At 47.0% G+C, this 18,295-nt stretch overlaps 1 protein-coding gene across 1 annotated transcript in view; it reads right to left on the minus strand.

Moving 5' to 3' along the window:
- KIF6 (kinesin family member 6) overlaps positions 1-18,295 on the minus strand; it is a 287,414-nt gene that overhangs the window by 109,411 nt on the left and 159,708 nt on the right. Inside the window, exons 14-15 of the mRNA XM_068232714.1 lie at positions 15,818-15,920; positions 4,609-4,664 (exon numbers count right to left, since the gene is read on the minus strand). Of these exons, the coding sequence (XP_068088815.1) occupies positions 4,609-4,664; positions 15,818-15,920 (159 nt within the window). The remainder of the gene's footprint in view (positions 1-4,608; positions 4,665-15,817; positions 15,921-18,295) is intronic.

Here is an 18,295-nt window from a genome sequence, read left to right on the forward strand (position 1 = left end):
AGAACGGACATTGTGAATCATAGCAGGGAATTAAGCTGTAAATGGGTCCTGTGGACAGCGCTGTATATATTGGATTATGCGGTGTTATGAGCAGGAGACGCAGCGATCTGGCATACCGCGGTGTAGAAGGTATTGCGGCCGCAGCTGACATCCCCCTGACCTTCGGGGATTACTTGTCAGACACCACAAGCTTGTTCTCCAATAAATATCTGCAAATATTTATACGCTGGTGAGAGAGGGAACTAGAGTCTAGCAGTAGCCAATCACCTCTGTCTGCTGTGTGTTGGTATCTCTGACCCTGTTAGAAGTCAAAAGGAACTGTCTGGAAGTGTCAGAATCTTTAAGGCCTTGTTCCCGAAAAGAGCCCGGCAGTGAGTATAGTGTGCGACACACAAGAATGGTATAGGCAGCCCTTCTACCGCTGCCATCATGTGTGCTGCACAGCAGTGTGATGCGCTATCGCACAGCTACACACAGTTTTTGGAAATCCCAGCACTGACCCATTCACTGTAATGAATAGAATCAGCAGCGCAGATGGCGTGTGATCGTACGCGTTGCGTTCTCATTGCACAGCCATTTACGCTAATTGATGTAAACAAGGCCAAAAAAGGGGGACACAGAAAGTATTACCAATCTTACAAAGCAAATGAGGGAATAGTTCTGCATATGGGGCCACATAGAGCAGTACAAGCCTAGAATAGGGACCAGTTCTAAGAAGGTAACTGTGAGGTGGTGAAGCAAAAAAAAAAAAGTATATCCTCTACTCTAGTATTTTGTGGTTTTCTTCAATAGATAGTTCCTTGTAAGTAGTTTAAATCACCAAAACCCATTGTTAAAGGGGCACTATGGCGAAAAATTGTAAAATTTAAAATATGTGCAAACAAACAAATAAGAGGTACATTTTTTTCCAGAGTAAAATGATCCATAAGTTAATTTTCTCCTATGTTGCGGTCACTTACAGCAAGTAGTAGAAATCTGGCAGAAGCAACAGGTTTTAAACTAGTTCATCTCTTCATGGGGGATTCACAGGGATTTATTTATTTTCAAAAGCACTTAGTGAATGGCAGTTGCACTGTCCAACTGCCAAAAAATTGTAGCGAGCAGGGAAGCTGGCCAGCATCATTGTTTAAATCCTTTTTAGGGAATATCTTTATAAAGAATAAAAACCTTGCTGAGAATCCCCTATGAAGAGATGGACTAGTCTAAAACCTGTCACTTCTATCAGATTTCTAATACCTACTGCAAGTGACAGCATTATAGGAGAAAAGTAATTTAACTCATTCTACTCTGGGAAAAATGTACTTGTTTGTCTATGTTTGCACATATTTTACATTTTACTATTTTTCGCCATAGTGCCCCTTTAATGCTATAGGTAACATTTCAGAGTTGTCCGAAACTAAATCATTTATCCACTTTTCAGCACGTGTAACACAGGAATCGACTTACAAATTCAACTTACAATTTCCCGAAACATAACGTGTTTGTAAGTCTCAGAGCTGACAAACTAAAAAGATTCGATACAATCCTGGAGCTTCTTCCGCCGTACCCACTCCGATCGCTCCCACGCCGCCGTCCTCCTTTGTCCACAGCTTCGGGAACCGGGTCCCATCACTAACATCAGTCGCGGCCAGCTACGCAGGAGAAGTGCGCCCTCTACGTATCCCTCCAGCGGCTGCTGGAGAGATATGCAAATGGGGCTGGAGGAAGCCCCAGAAATGTATACAATCTTTTTAATTTGTCAGCTCTGGTACACTTTAACGTCTTCACAAGCATCCAATCAGAGTGAGAAGAAACTTCTGGGCAGCTGCCATGACAAGCTAACAGAAGTATCAGTGCTAATTTCCTGGATGAAACTCCGCCTTGTGTTCAGGACATGACCCTAAGGCTGAGCCGTCCGTTGGTCAGCTGTGGCCGCAGTGACACTCTCGGGACTACTGGAAACCGATCGGACCTGGACAGAGATCTGCTGCAGTGTGTGAGGTAGAAGCCGTCACCACGGGATGGATGTGATGTGTGCTGCTATCTGAATTAATCGCCAAACACTGGAGAGAGGATCCAAGAGCCGAGGCTGCGTCTGCTGGGCAATGTCACATTTCTGTATGTTTATATAGAATGGGGCTAATTTATTGGGATCTAATTGAACAGATGCTGTCAGGATTCGGCCCTGGCACTAATATCTGTTGACGAATCAACTTCCAGGCCAGCTGGAGGAAGAAGAGAGAATTCAGCCTCTCATCAGGAGACAAAGAAGGACTTCCAGTCAGAGTCAGCTTGTGTTATAATCACTGCATTTAAAGACCTTGGTCAGGGTGCGTATTAATGTGGAACATACTTTTTTTATTTTGCTTTATTTTATTACCTGGGATTGCAAAGCTGTTTTCCTATGCTAGTATCAGATGCTGCAGGTGAGTCTGTGAACCATGCAAACTCCTCCCCCTATCCAATCATCACCCCTACAATTAATTCCTCCCCTATTCAATTATCACCCCTATAATTAACTCCTCCCCTATCCAATTATCACACACACGATAAACTCCAACACCCATCGAATCATCATCCACATGATAAACTCCTCCTCCTATCCAATCCCCATGATTAACTCCTCCTCCTATCCAATCAGCATCCTCATGATTAATTCTTCCCCCTATCCAATTATCACTCACATGGTAAACTCCTCCCCATCCGATCATCACACACACGATAAAATCCTCCTCCTATTCAATCATCATCTACATGATAAGCTCCTCCTCCTATCCAATCACCATCCCCATAATTAACTCCTCCTCCTCCTATCCAATCATCATCCCCATGATAAATTCTTCCCCCTATCCAATTATCACTCACATGGTAAACTCCTCCCCCATCCGTTCATCACGCACATGTAAAACTCCTCCCCTATCCAATCATCACTCACAGCATGGAACTGACAGGGGCATCGGCTTGACTTTCTCTCTGAGTGCAGCACTGACACACCCACACTAGTTATTAGCATCTTTTGGTACCATCTAGTCTAGTCAAGAAGAGTCCCCCTACAGCCCACAGCAGGAATTACAATTTGCAATCACGGAATCCTTTCCCACAGTACGGCTCCCACTGCTCAACCACCACTAATCTGACACACTAACTCCATTACAAAAAACCTGAAGTGCGGAGGGGGAGTTACATCCTTCCTTTAAAAGACGGATACCTTTGGATGGTCCAATCACTTCACAGATCCACAAAAAGACCACCGTTCCAGCACAGACACCCATCTGCTGGACACACTCCCGACCACAGAGGAATGCATCCGGATGGGCATGAACAAGTAAGGTCCGCACATGCCCAGCAGAATGAGGCACTTCTGCACAGATTTTTCCTTTGTGCACCAGCGCTTCGCTCAACTGCTTACAAGTAAACCGCGGGAACCCAGTTCGGATGTACCTGTCTAAAGAAGCCTATTCAACTCACTTTTATCAAATAGGTATAGAGGGACTCTGCGCAGAAATAGCAGCTATAGGAGTATCCAGGAAGCCTCTGGACCATTTTTCTCAACCAGGGTTCCTTTAGTACTCTGCAGGGGTTCCCTGGCATTTATCCCCCATCGTGGGGGGGGGGGGGGGCATATTATAATAGGGGGTACTGTAATAAGAAGCATTCAATTGGGGGTCAGCATAATTATGAGCACATTAATAAAAAGCCCTGGGATAAGGAGACAGTATAATAAGTGGCAGTGTAATAGGGAGTAGTGAAATAAGCAGGCACACCTACTTTTAAAGATCACGCCTCCTGCAAAATAAATGCGGGGTTCCTCAAGATGAAAACATTTTTTGCAGGGTTCCTTGAGATTCAAAAGTTTTTTGCAGGGTTCCTCCGGGGTAAAAAGGTCGAGAAAGACTGCTCTGTACTATGCACTATTGAGGTAAGTATATTTTCTTAAATAAGTCACTTCAGGTATTCTTTAACTTTCTTCAGTCCTGCTGCCGCTCGCTCTCGGTAACATTAGCCAATATGGTTTATAGGCTCAATACGTTTTATAGTACAGAATGCTGCTGCAAGGCTGTTAACTAACCAACCCCGCCATTGTCACATAACACCAACCCTTCGCTCACTTCACCGGATACCGATAAAATGTAGAATTCTGTTTAAGATTAGCTTATTGACATTGAAATCCTTGCACAATCTGGGACCTGGATACCTGAAGGACTTGTTGCATCTGCATCCCACCCCCCACAACCTTTGGAGACAGAGCCTTCTGTCATGCTGCCCCTACACTTTGGAACTCCCTGCCACACCCAATCAGGACATCTCCATCCCTGGAAGCATTGACAAGCCACCCGTTTAGTCTGTCATTTATGAACACCGGATTATTTCCTCTGAAACACAGTCCAGCCTGCAACCCTGTACTGATCTGTGACATATCTATGAACCTTGAGTTCTATGCGAGAAAAACGCTTTACAAATGGTATTGTATTATACTGCAGCTGAAATCTTGCTGATCCAGACCACCTCACACCTCTAAGGTCAACCAATACTTGCAGGTATATATGTATGTAGGCGGGCATTACTTCTATGACTCCTCCCCCAAACCATCACTTCTGGAATACACAAAGAGCTGTGACAGCTACTCACTGATTCGGTTCCGCACATTATTCACATCTTCCCCCAGCGACTTGGCTTCTGTAAACCTGACAAAAAAAAAAACATGTTACATTCACACATTTCAACCTTTTTTAAAGGAGATATTTAGTGTTGTCATGCATTTCTTGTAATTATTGTGAATAATGGAGTATATTATTTAATCCACAAAAAATAATATTTCCCATTAAGGTTTCCCAGCCAGCAGGTGGCAATGTAGGAAATATGCTACCTTTGTTGAAGCACGTGGAGGAGCTACTGATATGAGAACAAATAATCAAATAATGCCACACTGCAGAATGACTCACACAGGAGGAGAATACTTTTCTAAATCAGACAAGACTTATTCGTATTACCACTGCATGTGCAGAGGCCGCTGACCTGGCCAGGTTGTCGGCTACTATTGAGGGGACCCCAGGAGACTGGCTTGGAGCAAAGGTGCGGCGAGGGACACATAGGCCTTCCAGGGGCTGGAGGAAGCCCCAGGCAAGTAAAAGTAAGACTTCCCTTTCCTCTGTTCAGTTGACAAAATATCACAGTAGCTATCTGGTGTTGCTGAACTCCTGACCTTCCCCTTGTCCAGTTCCCTGTTTTTATGCCTGCCTGCTCTATTGATTTCCTGAATTGCAATCACACTACCGAATGATGTGCTGGTAAACAGCGTATGTCACACTTTGCCAAATAGGCTTGGCCTTAATGTACAAAAAATAAAAGAACTTTATTGAAAACCTCTCCTTGCTTAGTCAGTTATTCATGTCATCTTCTGCTAGCAGGGATTTACTAAACATGATGTGCATATCACACGTGTACTGTTTGGTGTAGATTGCACATTGGTGATAGGTCACAGGTGGCTATATATTGCTGTAGGGGTCCTTGCTGATCCCCCCCCCCCATATGCTATAATGAGGTGTAGCTATCTTGCAGGTTATATGCCCTTAGTGAGCCTGGACCTAACTGATTCCTCCAAACGTGCAACTTTTTAAGTACACAAAAATCACAATGTCTACTTGATAGATATGGCTTGAAAATAGTGTTTTGTTGCGCAGACAATCTAGCATGTGGCATAAACAAAGTAGATTCTCCCCATAGGGGATATAAACACCTTCATAGAAGCTAGCTGGGTGGGAATGATTTCACCATTGGGGTGTATAGGGTGAGATACAGGATGCAGGTGAGTAGCTGCCACTCAACAATTGTTTCACCTCATCACACGAGGCGTCGTCAGGAGTTTGTGATGCACAATATTTTACAATATATACATAAAGCAATCCCCCAGCAACCAACAAAGATTCCCCCAGCAACCCGCTCAAGTCAGAGCCTCTGACTTGAGCGGGTTGCTGGGGGAATCTTTGTTGGTTGCTGGGGGGATTGCTTTATGTATATATTGTATCTATTGTAAAATATTGTCTGCACAATAAAACACTATTTGCAAGCCATATCAAGTAGACATTGTGATTTTTGTGTACTTAAAAAGTCGCACGTTTAAAGGAATCAATTAGGTCCAGGCTCACTAAGGGCATATAACCTGCAGGATAGCTACACCCCATTATAGCATAGGGTGGGGGGGGATCAGCAAGGACCCCTACAGCAATATATAGCCACCTGTGACCTATCACCAATGTGCAATGTATACCAAACAGTACACGTGTGATACGCACATCATGTTTAGTAAATCCCTGCTAGCAGAGGATGACAAATGAATAACTCTGACTAAGCAAAGAGAGGTTTTCAATAAACTTCTTTTATTTCTTGTAAATTACGGTCAAGCTTATTTGGCAAAGTGTGACAGACTTCCTGATTTGGTCTGATTTATGTTCCTCAATTATCTTCTACCTGCTGATATTGTGCCTTGACTGGTTGTATATTTGTAAATACCATTTGCTTACTAATTAGTTCGTTCATTAGGTTTGCTCTGCAGTTTTGGGTTTTCATCTCTGTGGCGTTGGTTCTGTTCTTATGTGCTGCTTTCACTTGTGTATAGTGCACTATTCTAATAAATCATTATATTTTCACTGTATTCCTGTATCAAATCATCAGCATAGCTGAAATTAGTGCTCACTTGCTGGGTTATGCACAGACCTGTAACACTAACATTGCCTCGCTGTGGCAGCTGCTGCATTGATTGGCTGCTGCATCCTCCCATGTGACCAGGGCTGGCACACTATGCCCTGCGCTCTGCAATGCATACTGGGAGAGGTCAGCAATGAGCAGAAGACCTAAACCTGGGTAGCATCTTCAGTTCCTCCCTCAGGAAGCAAGCTGGGTGTCCTGGTGCGGCTGTAAAATGGCACCCATAAAAAAGTGGTTACGTTAAAATTGCAAAGCAGTAAGAGTCAGTAAGTGGCTGACAGAAGTAAGACGTATGACTCATTGCTATCTTTCAGCATAAGAGGTGAGGACAAACACTGCGGCCTCTCATAGTGACCACTCACTGCAATTAGAAAAACCACCTAGTAGGAGCCCTAAGAGGGAAAAGCCAGAGACAGAATGAGAAGATGACCATCTTACTCTACCACTTGTGGCTTCTCCACTTTTCATGTATGATTCAGCACTGCTGTGTAGGGTGCCCAAGCTCCAGGGCTGCCGCTAGCTACAAGTGAAGCAAGCAGCGGCCTGAGTCCTCACCCTGTGCAGGGGTCTCAGGCTGGGCTGGCTGGTCTGCCCTGTGCTCCTTGGCCCCCCAATCCCTTCTGCGCTACTCACATGTCCGTGATCCAGCTGCTTATCTCACTGCTCTCTTTGCGCATCGCTGGGAGTAACCATGGTGACTGGACACTAATCGGCCGTACGAGTGAGCAGTGTGGAAGAGAGGAGATCGCTCATTATGGAGCTAGTGAGTGAACTCCAACAGGCACCTATACCAGGCTACCTACACTGGGGGCACCTATACTTGGCTACCTGTACTGGGGGCACCTATGCCTGGCTACCTATACTGGGGTACCTATATCAGGCTACCTATACTGGAGCACCTATACTTGGCTACCTGTACTGGGGGCACCTATGCCTGGCTACCTATACTGGGGCACCTATATCAGGCTACCTATACTGTGGGCACCTATACCAGGCTACCTATACTGGGGGAACCTATGCCTGGCTCTCTATACTGGGGGCACCTACACCAGGATACCTATGCTGGGTACACTTATACCCGGCTACCTGTACTGGGGGCACCTATACCTGGCTACCTATACTGGGGCACCTATATCAGGCTACATATACCAGAGGCACCTATATCTGGTGGCACCTCTGGCCACTAATCCTAGGGAGGGGGCTTATACGTATGGGACATCAGGCTACATAAACTAGGGGCAGGGATGCCTACATCTGGTTATATAATACTGTCTGTGAATTACATGACATAATAGCATGAAGCAGTTGGCTCCACCCACATCGTGTCCTAGCCACGCCCATTATTTGCTGCGACGCACTTCGCACACTGCTCCCTTGGGTGGGTGAAGGGACAAATTATAGCCACAAAAAACCTTAGCTGCGCTCTTGCTGAGCTCCACAGGTCAGGTGATGGCCATTATTATTATTATTATTTATTATATTTATAAAGCGCCAACATATTACGCAGCGCTGGACATTAATTTAGGTTACAGACAATATTTAGGGGTGACAAATACAGGAATACAAGAAAACCAGATCACACAGCACAGTATGAGTTCAAGGTAATGCTTAGTCAGTCACTGGATGGAGCATGGAGATTAGGCAAGTTAGGTTCACTCAAATACATAGCATGGATGCACAGTAATGGAGGTGCCAGATCAGGTAGGACACAAAAGGAGGAGGACCCTGCCCAAAAGCTTACAATCTAGAGGGAGAGGTAGGGACACGAGAGGTAGGGGACCAGAGTTCAGCTGTGGGTTTAGAGCAGTTGTGACGGGTGGTAGGCCGATGTGAAAAGGTGAGTTTTAAAGAAAACCTGAACTGAAAATTAAAAGTCAAAATAAGCATACACAAGTCATACTTACCTTCCATGTAGTCTACTCCTCAGTGTCTTTCTCCTGTCCCACGTCCTGTTTGTTCACTGTGATCAAGGGAATTTTCCGTCCTCCATTTTGAAAATGGCCATTACCCATAACAGCTTTCTGGTCAGCACACAGTTAAACTGTAACATCGCCCACTTGAGCCATAGGGAAACATGGACATTACCTGGTACATCAGTTTTCCTCTCAGCTATAACTGACAGCAACTGATATTTTACTTACAGCAACTGATATATTTCAGATCTGACAAAATATTGTCAGAACTGGAAGGGATTATTGTCAGAAGAAAATGGTGAGCTTCTGAAAGGAACTGATGGCAAGGTAACTATGTAATGTTCATTTGAAATTACCTCATGTGTTTATTTTAAATTTTTTTACTCAGTACAGGTTCTCTTTAAGGGCCTTCTTGAAGGTGTTGAAGGCCATGTGAGAAACAGGATAGCTACAGGGTACCCGAACCCCACAGGTTGGGTTATGGGCATGTGACATACAGCACAGCTACAGGGTGCCTGAACCCCACATCACAGATGATGGCCATGTGAGATACAGTAGAGATACAGGGTGCTCACGCCCCACAGGTCAGATGATGGCCATGTGACATACAGGAAGCCCAAGCCCCACAGGTCAGATGATGGCCATGTGACATGCAGGAAGCCCAAGCCCCACAGGTCAGATGATGGCCATGTGACATACAGGAAGCCTAAGCCCCACAGGTCAGATGATGGCCATGTGACATACAGGAAGCCTAAGCCCCACAGGTCAGATGATGGCCATGTGACATGCAGGAAGCCCAAGCCCCACAGGTCAGATGATGGCCATGTGACATACAGGAAGCCTAAGCCCCACAGGTCAGATGATGGCCATGTGAGATACAGTAGAGATACAGGGTGCTCACGCCCCACAGGTCAGATGATGGCCATGTGACATACAGGAAGCCCAAGCCCCACAGGTCTGATGATGGCCATGTGACATACAGGAAGCCCAAGCCCCACAGGTCAGATGATGGCCATGTGACATACAGGAAGCCCAAGCCCCACAGGTCAGATGATGGCCATGTGACATACAGGAAGCCTAAGCCCCACAGGTCAGATGATGGCCATGTGACATACAGGAAGCCTAAGCCCCACAGGTCAGATGATGGCCATGTGACATACAGGAAGCCCAAGCCCCACAGGTCTGATGATGGCCATGTGACATACAGGAAGCCTAAGCCCCACAGGTCAGATGATGACCATGTGACATACAGGAAGCCCAAGCCCCACAGGTCAGATGATGGCCATGTGACATACAGGAAGCCCAAGCCCCACAGGTCTGATGATGGCCATGTGACATACAGGAAGCCTAAGCCCCACAGGTCCGATGATGGCCATGTGACATACAGGAAGCCCAAGCCCCACAGGTCTGATGATGGCCATGTGACATACAGGAAGCCCAAGCCCCACAGGTCAGATGATGGCCATGTGACATGCAGGAAGCCCAAGCCCCACAGGTCAGATGATGGCCATGTGACATACAGGAAGCCTAAGCCCCACAGGTCAGATGATGGCCATGTGACATACAGGAAGCCTAAGCCCCACAGGTCAGATGATGGCCATGTGACATACAGGAAGCCCAAGCCCCACAGGTCAGATGATGGCCATGTGACATACAGGAAGCCCAAGCCCCACAAATCAGATGATGGCCATGTGGGATATAGCACAGCTGATTTGTGCTATATAAATTTCTGTCACCCTTTAAGGTCTGATATCACAAGGAAAGTAAACATTGGCCATGTGACACGGACATTTATTAATACTGTTAATGCAGACCTGCTTTGTTGGATGACCTATGTTCTACAGGTCAGGAGAACGTCAGTCAGTAAGGCCCAAAGCCACGTAATGTGGATCAGAAAATCAGAGAGGAAAACTGTATGTCGAGAAGGTCTCGGGGACAACAGGCATCCTTCAGGATGGAAACAATAACCGATGTTCCCCCGTCCAGCATCTATTCTTTCCGACATTCCTCCATCACGTGAAGCCTGTTCTATTAAATGTGACCCCGTAATTACCCTCCAGAAAAGCAACGCTTATTTTTATAGGGTTACCTCATGGTGGTTCGTAGCCTTCCAACATCTGCTAAGTTAATATACATTACTTATTAAACATTCTCAAAGAATGGTTATATAAAACTGATGTAATGCTGAGCTAGCTGGTGTATGAAGATACCGAGGAGTCTCCTGCCTCTACAAAGTCACAAAACATCCACCGTAACCAAATGAATATTCCAGAAAATGTCCTTGGAGTCTGTATTTAATATACAGCATGCACTCAACAGGAAGTCACATTTAAATACAAGTTGACCCTCTTCCTTTTTGCCTATTTAAAGTTGGAGAAAGAGTAGACTCAAGTTTAAAGGGAACCTTAACTGAGAGGGATATGGATGTTTCCTTTTAAACAATACCAGTTGTCTGGCTGTCCTGATCTCTTTGGCTGCAGTAGTGAATGAATCACAGACCTGAAACAAGCATGCAGCTAATCCAGTCTGACTTCAGTCAGAGCACCTGATCTGCATGCTTGTTCAGGAGCTGTGGCTAAAAGTATTAGAGGCACAGGATCAGCAGGAGAGTCAGGCAACTGGTATTATTTTAAAAGGAAAAATCCATATCCTTCTCAGTTTAGGTTCCCTTTAAGTTGATCCAAGGACAGGCATGTTCCCTACATAACTATAGCCATGCTCCCACAGTACAGATGCCACATTTCACCAGGTACCCACAGCCATGATAGCCAAGAAGTTATGTCCCCCAAGTACTACCAAGACCACCAAGTTTTAAAAAGTCTTGCCACTACTGCCACAGCTCTGAGTATAGCCTTGTAGTTGTTTCTCCTTAGTATTACACCAAGTCCCCTCAGCACTGTCATAGCCCCAAGTGTAATCATGTACATATGTCCCACCAGGATTGCCATGGCTATCAAGTATAGCCATGTCCCCGAGCACTGCCATTGCCACCAAGTCTCCCCAGTCATGCCACAGCCTCTAAGCCTCCCCAGTCATGCCACAGCCACCAAGTTTCTCCAGTTATGCCACAGCCACCAAGACTCCCCAGTCATGCCACAGCCTCTAAGCCTCCCCAGTCATGCCACAGCCACCAAGTTTCTCCAGTTATGCCACAGCCACCAAGACTCCCCAGTCATGCCACAGCCTCTAAGTCTCCCCAGCCATGCCACAGCCTCTAAGTCTCCCCAGCCATTCCACAGCCTCTAAGTCTCCCCAGTCATGCCTCAGCCACCAAGACTCCCCAGTCATGCCACAGCCTCTAAGTCTCCCCAGCCATGCCACAGCCTCTAAGTCTCCCCAGCCATTCCACAGCCTCTAAGTCTCCCCAGTCATGCCTCAGCCACCAAGTCTCCCCAGTCATGCCACAGCCTCTAAGTCTCCCCAGCTATGCCACAGCCTCTAAGTCTCCCCAGCCATGCCACAGCCTCTTAGTCTCCCCAGTCATGCCACAGCCTCTAAGTCTCCCCAGTCATGCCTCAGCCACCAAGTCTCCCCAGTCATGCCACAGCCTCTAAGTCTCCCCAGCCATGCCACAGCCTCTAAGTCTCCCCAGCCATGCCACAGCCTCTAAGTCTCCCCAGTCATGCCACAGCCTCTAAGTCTCCCCAGTCATGCCACAGCCTCTAAGTCTCCCCAGCCATGCCACAGCCTCTAAGTCTCCCCAGCCATGCCACAGCCTCTAAGTCTCCCCAGTCATGCCTCAGCCACCAAGTTTCCCCAGTCGTTCCACAGCCACCGAGCCCCCTGGCTGAACACCACCCTTCCCCCCGGAAAGGGCCAAAATGTCCTCAAGGTGCCCGTGCTTAGTCAAGTCTCATCTGTCAGCCGCACGACTCCCGGCCTCCTCCGGTGTATGGCATTACCGCAAGCACCTCTACCACGCGGCAGCAGGCGTGTAGTGCTGTCACAACATGCACCAGTGCCACTTGGTACAGGTGGCAGTGGACACTGAAGGAGGCCAGGAGTCACGCAGGTGGAGAGGCAAGACTTTTACACTACACATGGGCATGGGGGGCACTTCTACACTTGGGGGATAAGGCATCACCAGCCATCTGGTATGTCAGTTGTTGCCATATCGAATGCCATTTCGCCGAGGACCTGATAGAGAACTTGAGATTGCCATTTTCCAGCATGTCCGCTTGAGCCTTTCAACTGTAAATCGAATAAAAGATTGTTGGGGCGGTCATGTTGCACCACTGATTTTCTTCTGATTCAATAAAATTAACAAATTGTAAGGTCGATTGGGGCGCAACATTGTGCGATGTATGGATACCTTAAGTGTATATATATGTGTGTGTGTGTGCACTGTGTGTATATGTGACGAGCTTGAGTGAAATGACATGGAAAGTTCTGGTCTATAGACACAACAGCTTCTCCCTACACGGAGGTGGCTCCATAACCCCGGATGGAACTCTACATGGGCAGATAAGATCAGTGACAATCGCAGCACTTTTTCCGTGGTCGGGAAATCAGCCAGTCTCAGCTGTAAAACATTTCTTCTACTTTAGGAAGAAAAATAAACCTTCTGTGAATGTATTAAGAACTTCTGGAATGCCACAGCCAATTATCAGGGTAAACAGTGCTTAAAATATCTCCTAAACTCACAAAGCCCACTTTGACCAAGGTGCGATCGTGAGTCACATGCCATGTCAGTCTAGCCTCGCTGTGATGTGAGCGAGAGTCCGCTCAGTGCAGCTTCTCTGAGTCAGCAATCCGGACCCCCAGGAGCTGCCGCTGCGTCTCACCAGATAGACAAACACCAGCCAGCAGAACACATTACTGATGAATGAGTGGTCATATCTGGAGGCCAAATCAGATAATACATCCTCCCCATGAACACACCATAGAGGTCCCCTGGCTGAAATGGTGGTTCAAGAAGCTTTCAGTGTGAACTGTCTGCAACACCCCAATAACCTCAACAAGTCCGCTGTTACTTTGCACTCTGAGTTCTCATTTAACCACTTCCACACCATGACATTTTATGCTGATCTGTGCAGCGTGGGCTCTCCAGCCCACAGCACAGATCAGCTAGCAGCCAGGGCGATCAGACTTCCCCCCTTTTTTCCCCACTAAGGGGATGTCCTGCTGGGGGGGTCTGATCGCCGCCGGCTGCTTGCGCTTGCGGGGGGGGGGGCTCTTCAAAGCCCCCCTCCGCAGCGCTTTCTGGCCTCCTTCCCCTTCCCTCCCTCTCCCTCCCCCTGTGAGCGGCGCAGGACGGAAATCCGTCCTGCGCCTGATGGGATAGGCTTTAGCCTATCAGGTGCCGGCGGTCCCCGGCCAATCAGAGGCCGGGGATCGCCGATCTCCTCTACGGCGCAGCTGCGCAGCAGCGCCGTATACATGTAAACACCGGGGAAGATCTTCCCCGTGTGTTTACATTTACCCTGCGAGCCGCCGATCGGCTCGCAGGGTGTTCACGGAGACACCCTCCGTGAGCTGACATGGAACGTTTCCATGGTATACACTTCTGGATTCAGGGGCGTGTATATACGTACCGAGAATCCGGAAGTGGTTAAACTACATATCATTGCCTTAACAACCACCTGCTACTTCCATCTCAAACATATCTCCAGAATTCAAGGCTACTAATATGCTTGTACATGTTCTATTCATTTCCCGTCCTGTACTATACTGTAACACCCTACTCTACAGCCTGCCAAGCAACAGACTTGCACCTCTCAAGTCCCTACTGAACTCCGTTGCTCGTTTCATCCACCTCTTCTCCCACTCCTGCTCCTCTGATGATGCCTCTCCCTGGCTACCTATTGCCCAAAGGATTCAGTTCAACCTCGTCATCCTATCATACAAAGCTCCACACAAGCTGCCTCCTCCATACATTTCCTCACTAATCTCCTGATACCATCCCACCCAGAAGCTTCGCTCCCAACCAAGAGATGCTCTTGTCCTCTAGCTTAGTCACCTCTTCTTACTCCCACATGCAGGACTTCTCACAACTACCACCTCTCCTTTGGAACTCTCTCTCACAGCCTGTCTGTCATGCTCCAAGCCTAGGAATCTTCAGGGTAGGAGCACACTAGGCAGAAATGCATATGCGTTTTCCATAGTACATAGTGGAAAAGCATATGCGATTCTGCCTAGTGTGTTCCTACCCTCAAACCCACCCTCTTCAGATAGCCCCCCCGTGCTGTAGGTAAACCTGGGGGGGGGGGGCACTCTCTGACCTGCTCTTTCACCAGCTCTGCTCATGTTAGTTTGGTATCAGATAGCACTGCACAGGTGTCTGCAGCACTTTTAGGAAAATAAATTGCCAGATCCAATTAAAACAATATCTTGCAATTTCAGCCTAGTTATAGACGTCAGCAGATGGTGGTGGGCAGCAAGATACCACTGTTACCACTCCACAGAGCTCCCCTCATCCTTTCTTCCTGGCAACAAAGTTCATCAAATTATGATGGGAAACAAGATACCACTCCAAACCACTCCCTTGCCCCCCCCCCCCCATTATCTATGGCAAAGTCCATTAGATGGTGGTGGGCAACAGGATACCACTGACACTTCTCGACACTACTGCCCTCTCCCCACCATCCCCTTTCTCCATGGCAACAATGTTTATCAGATAATCGTGGGCAACAAAATACCACTGATACCCCTCCACACCGCTCCCCTCATCCCTTCTCGAAGGCAACAAAGTTAATCAAATGGTGGTGGCCAACAAAATACCACTGATACCCCTCCACACCGCTCCCCTCATCCCTTCTCGAAGGCAACAAAGTTAATCAAATGGTGGTGGTCAACAAAATACCACTGATACCCCTCCACACCGCTCCCCTCATCCCTTCTCGAAGGCAACAAAGTTAATCAAATGGTGGTGGCCAACAAAATACCACTGTTCCCCACTCCTCTCACCACTCCCTTCTCCACGGCAACAAAGTCTATCAGATGGAGGTGGGCAACAAGATACCACTCCCCTCACCACTCCCTTCTCCATGGCAACAAAGTCTATCAGATGGAGGTGGGCAGCAAGATACCACTCCCCTCACCTCACCACTCCCTTCTCCATGGCAACAAAGTCTATGAGATGGAGGTGGGCAACAAGATACCACTCCCCTCACCTCACCACTCCCTTCTCCATGGCAACAAAGTCCATCAGACAGTAGTGGGCAACAAGATACCACTTCACACCACTCCCCTCACCCCTTCTCTAGGTCATTAGAAGATACCTCTGTTTCAGCAGAGCTTTGTTGTCCTCGATGGCGACTCTCTCTGGATAATCACGCTTGAAGATTTCGAATGCTTCTTGGCGGCCCAGAGACATTTTCTCCGCTGCAGACACAGTAAAAAAAAAAAAGTCACAAGTAGTACTCAGTGACATATCCACTGATGCATTTGATTGGTCTATCTCCAAGCTGCATACATTTGCATAAAACTTGCGGGTTCTCAGCATCTTATTGACCGTCCCTAGAAACATCTTAAAGGACACATGAAGTGAAAGGGATACAGTATGGAGGCTGACATATGTCCTAGTGAACAATACACATTACTTGGTTGTCCTGCTGATCCTCTGCCTCTAATACTTTTAGCCATAGATCCTGAACAAGCATGCAGGCCGGGTGCTCTGATTGAAGTCTGGCTGGATTAGCTGCATGCTTATTTCAAGTGGGTGGCTCAGACACTACTGAAGCCAGAGAGATCAGCAAGACAGCCAGGCAACTTGTGTTCTTTAAAAGGAAATAAATATGGCAACATCCATATCCATCTCAGTGCAGGTGTCCTTTAAAGCCAAACTTTAGCCACTTTCCTATGAAGAAGGACACTATAGGCACTATATAACTACACACCAAGTATGCTTTTTATAATATAATTATTGTTCATTTCAGTATGTCCTTCTGGTGAGATTATGAGTATAATGGCAAGTTGAGCCAAGAGTAGTTGCAGGAATAAAGTTATACAGTCCTTTTCAATATCTAAAAAAAACTGGAGAAAGACTGCAGCGGGAGTGAATGGTTGTTAAGTGTAATGGTGGCCATACATGGTACAATTTTTTTTATCCAATCTTACCATTTCTATGTATTATAAGGGTAAATTAAGTGAATATACTGAAAAGATAATTTAGGCAGTTTCCTTATATTACATATAAATGGTAAGATTGGATAAAAAAATTGTACCATGTATGGCCACCATAAGGCCTCGTTTACACTTGCAACGCAGGTGGCCATGGTAACGTTCGGCTCTGAGTTGCATTGCAAATCTCCCAGATGCGTTTGAGATCCTATTCATTATAAAACCCCTGATTATGACAAAATGCAGCACAAATGATCACCCCACAGTGAAAGGCTGCTGCACAGATTATTAGGGCAGGCCCAGCCACATCTTAATACTGCTTATTTCAAAGCATGAAGGGAGGCCTAAACAGGAAATGTTATGTCACATAAATGGACATCCCACCAATATGGAGAAAACACCTAAGCTGATGAACAAGGAATGCAGATCATGTGACCACTATTTTTAACTTGAAATTCAAGTACCGTAAGGCCTACTTTTAATGGTGAAAAGGAAATAGGAAACCTAGGATTGTTCAGCAGTGCCTTCACTCCTCATCCAGATTTTATACAGCAATAGGAAAGAGTGATTTCTCCAGCCAGGCAGCAGGTAATGTGAGAGATGCAGCACTGGGCTGCCTGCTCTGATACATACAATGGGCACGCAGCACATCCTGAGGCTGTAATGTACCCGGCACAGGAGTTCCAGGCTTACCGCCGGGCAGGGCACACTCTGTGGAGTCAGGTAACGGCACAGTGATTACATACTGCACGGTGTTACCTTACAGGACCTACAGAGAACTTCCAGAGAAGATAAACAGGAAGGGTCGTCCGCCACATGGGAGACGGTCTGCTGGTGCTGGCAGCCGCTAGGGTAAACAGAGGGTAAGCGGCAGTGACTTGGCTGCAGTCTGTGCTAGGAAATCTGCTCAGTGCCCTCCTATGTACAGCCAGAGCTGCACGGATTGCAAAGAGGAATTATCCGGAAGAAATCGCCAGCAGGTTCACAATCTGCACCAGCTAAACAGCTGTAAGCCCTTCTCTGCCCGCATCATTTTACCACCAATTCTCACACCACATCAGCCTTATGTTTAACCTCTTCTCTGCCTGTACAACTGCCCTGTGCTAACCCCTTCTATGTCCGCATCATTTTACCTCCAACTTTCCTATCACATTGGCCTTGCGCTTAACCCCTTTTGTCAACATCATTTTACCTCCAACTCTCCCAGCACATTGGCTTTGTGTTTAACCCCTTCTCTGCCCTGCGCTTAACCCCTTCTCTGCCTGAATCACCAGCATCATTTTACCTCCAACTCTCCAGCACAACAGCCTCATGTTAACCCTTTCTCTGCCTGTACAACTACCCTGTGTTAACCCCTTCTCTGCCCGCATCACCAACATAATTTTACCTCCAACTCTCCCAGCACGCCGGCCTTATGTTTAACCCTTTCTCTGGGTGTACAATTGCCCTGTGCTTAACCCCTTCTCTGCCTGTACAATCGCCCTGCGCTTAATCCCCATCTCTGCCTGTATAGCCAGCTTAATTGTACCTCCAAGTCTCTCAGCACAAAGGGCTTGTGCCCACCCCCTCCTCTGCCTGCACAGTGCTCTGCTTTAACCCCTTCTCTGCCTGCACAACAGACCTGTGCTTAACCCATT

Source organism: Hyperolius riggenbachi, chromosome 4 (assembly GCF_040937935.1).
Source record: "Hyperolius riggenbachi isolate aHypRig1 chromosome 4, aHypRig1.pri, whole genome shotgun sequence".
Lineage (NCBI taxonomy): Eukaryota > Metazoa > Chordata > Amphibia > Anura > Hyperoliidae > Hyperolius > Hyperolius riggenbachi.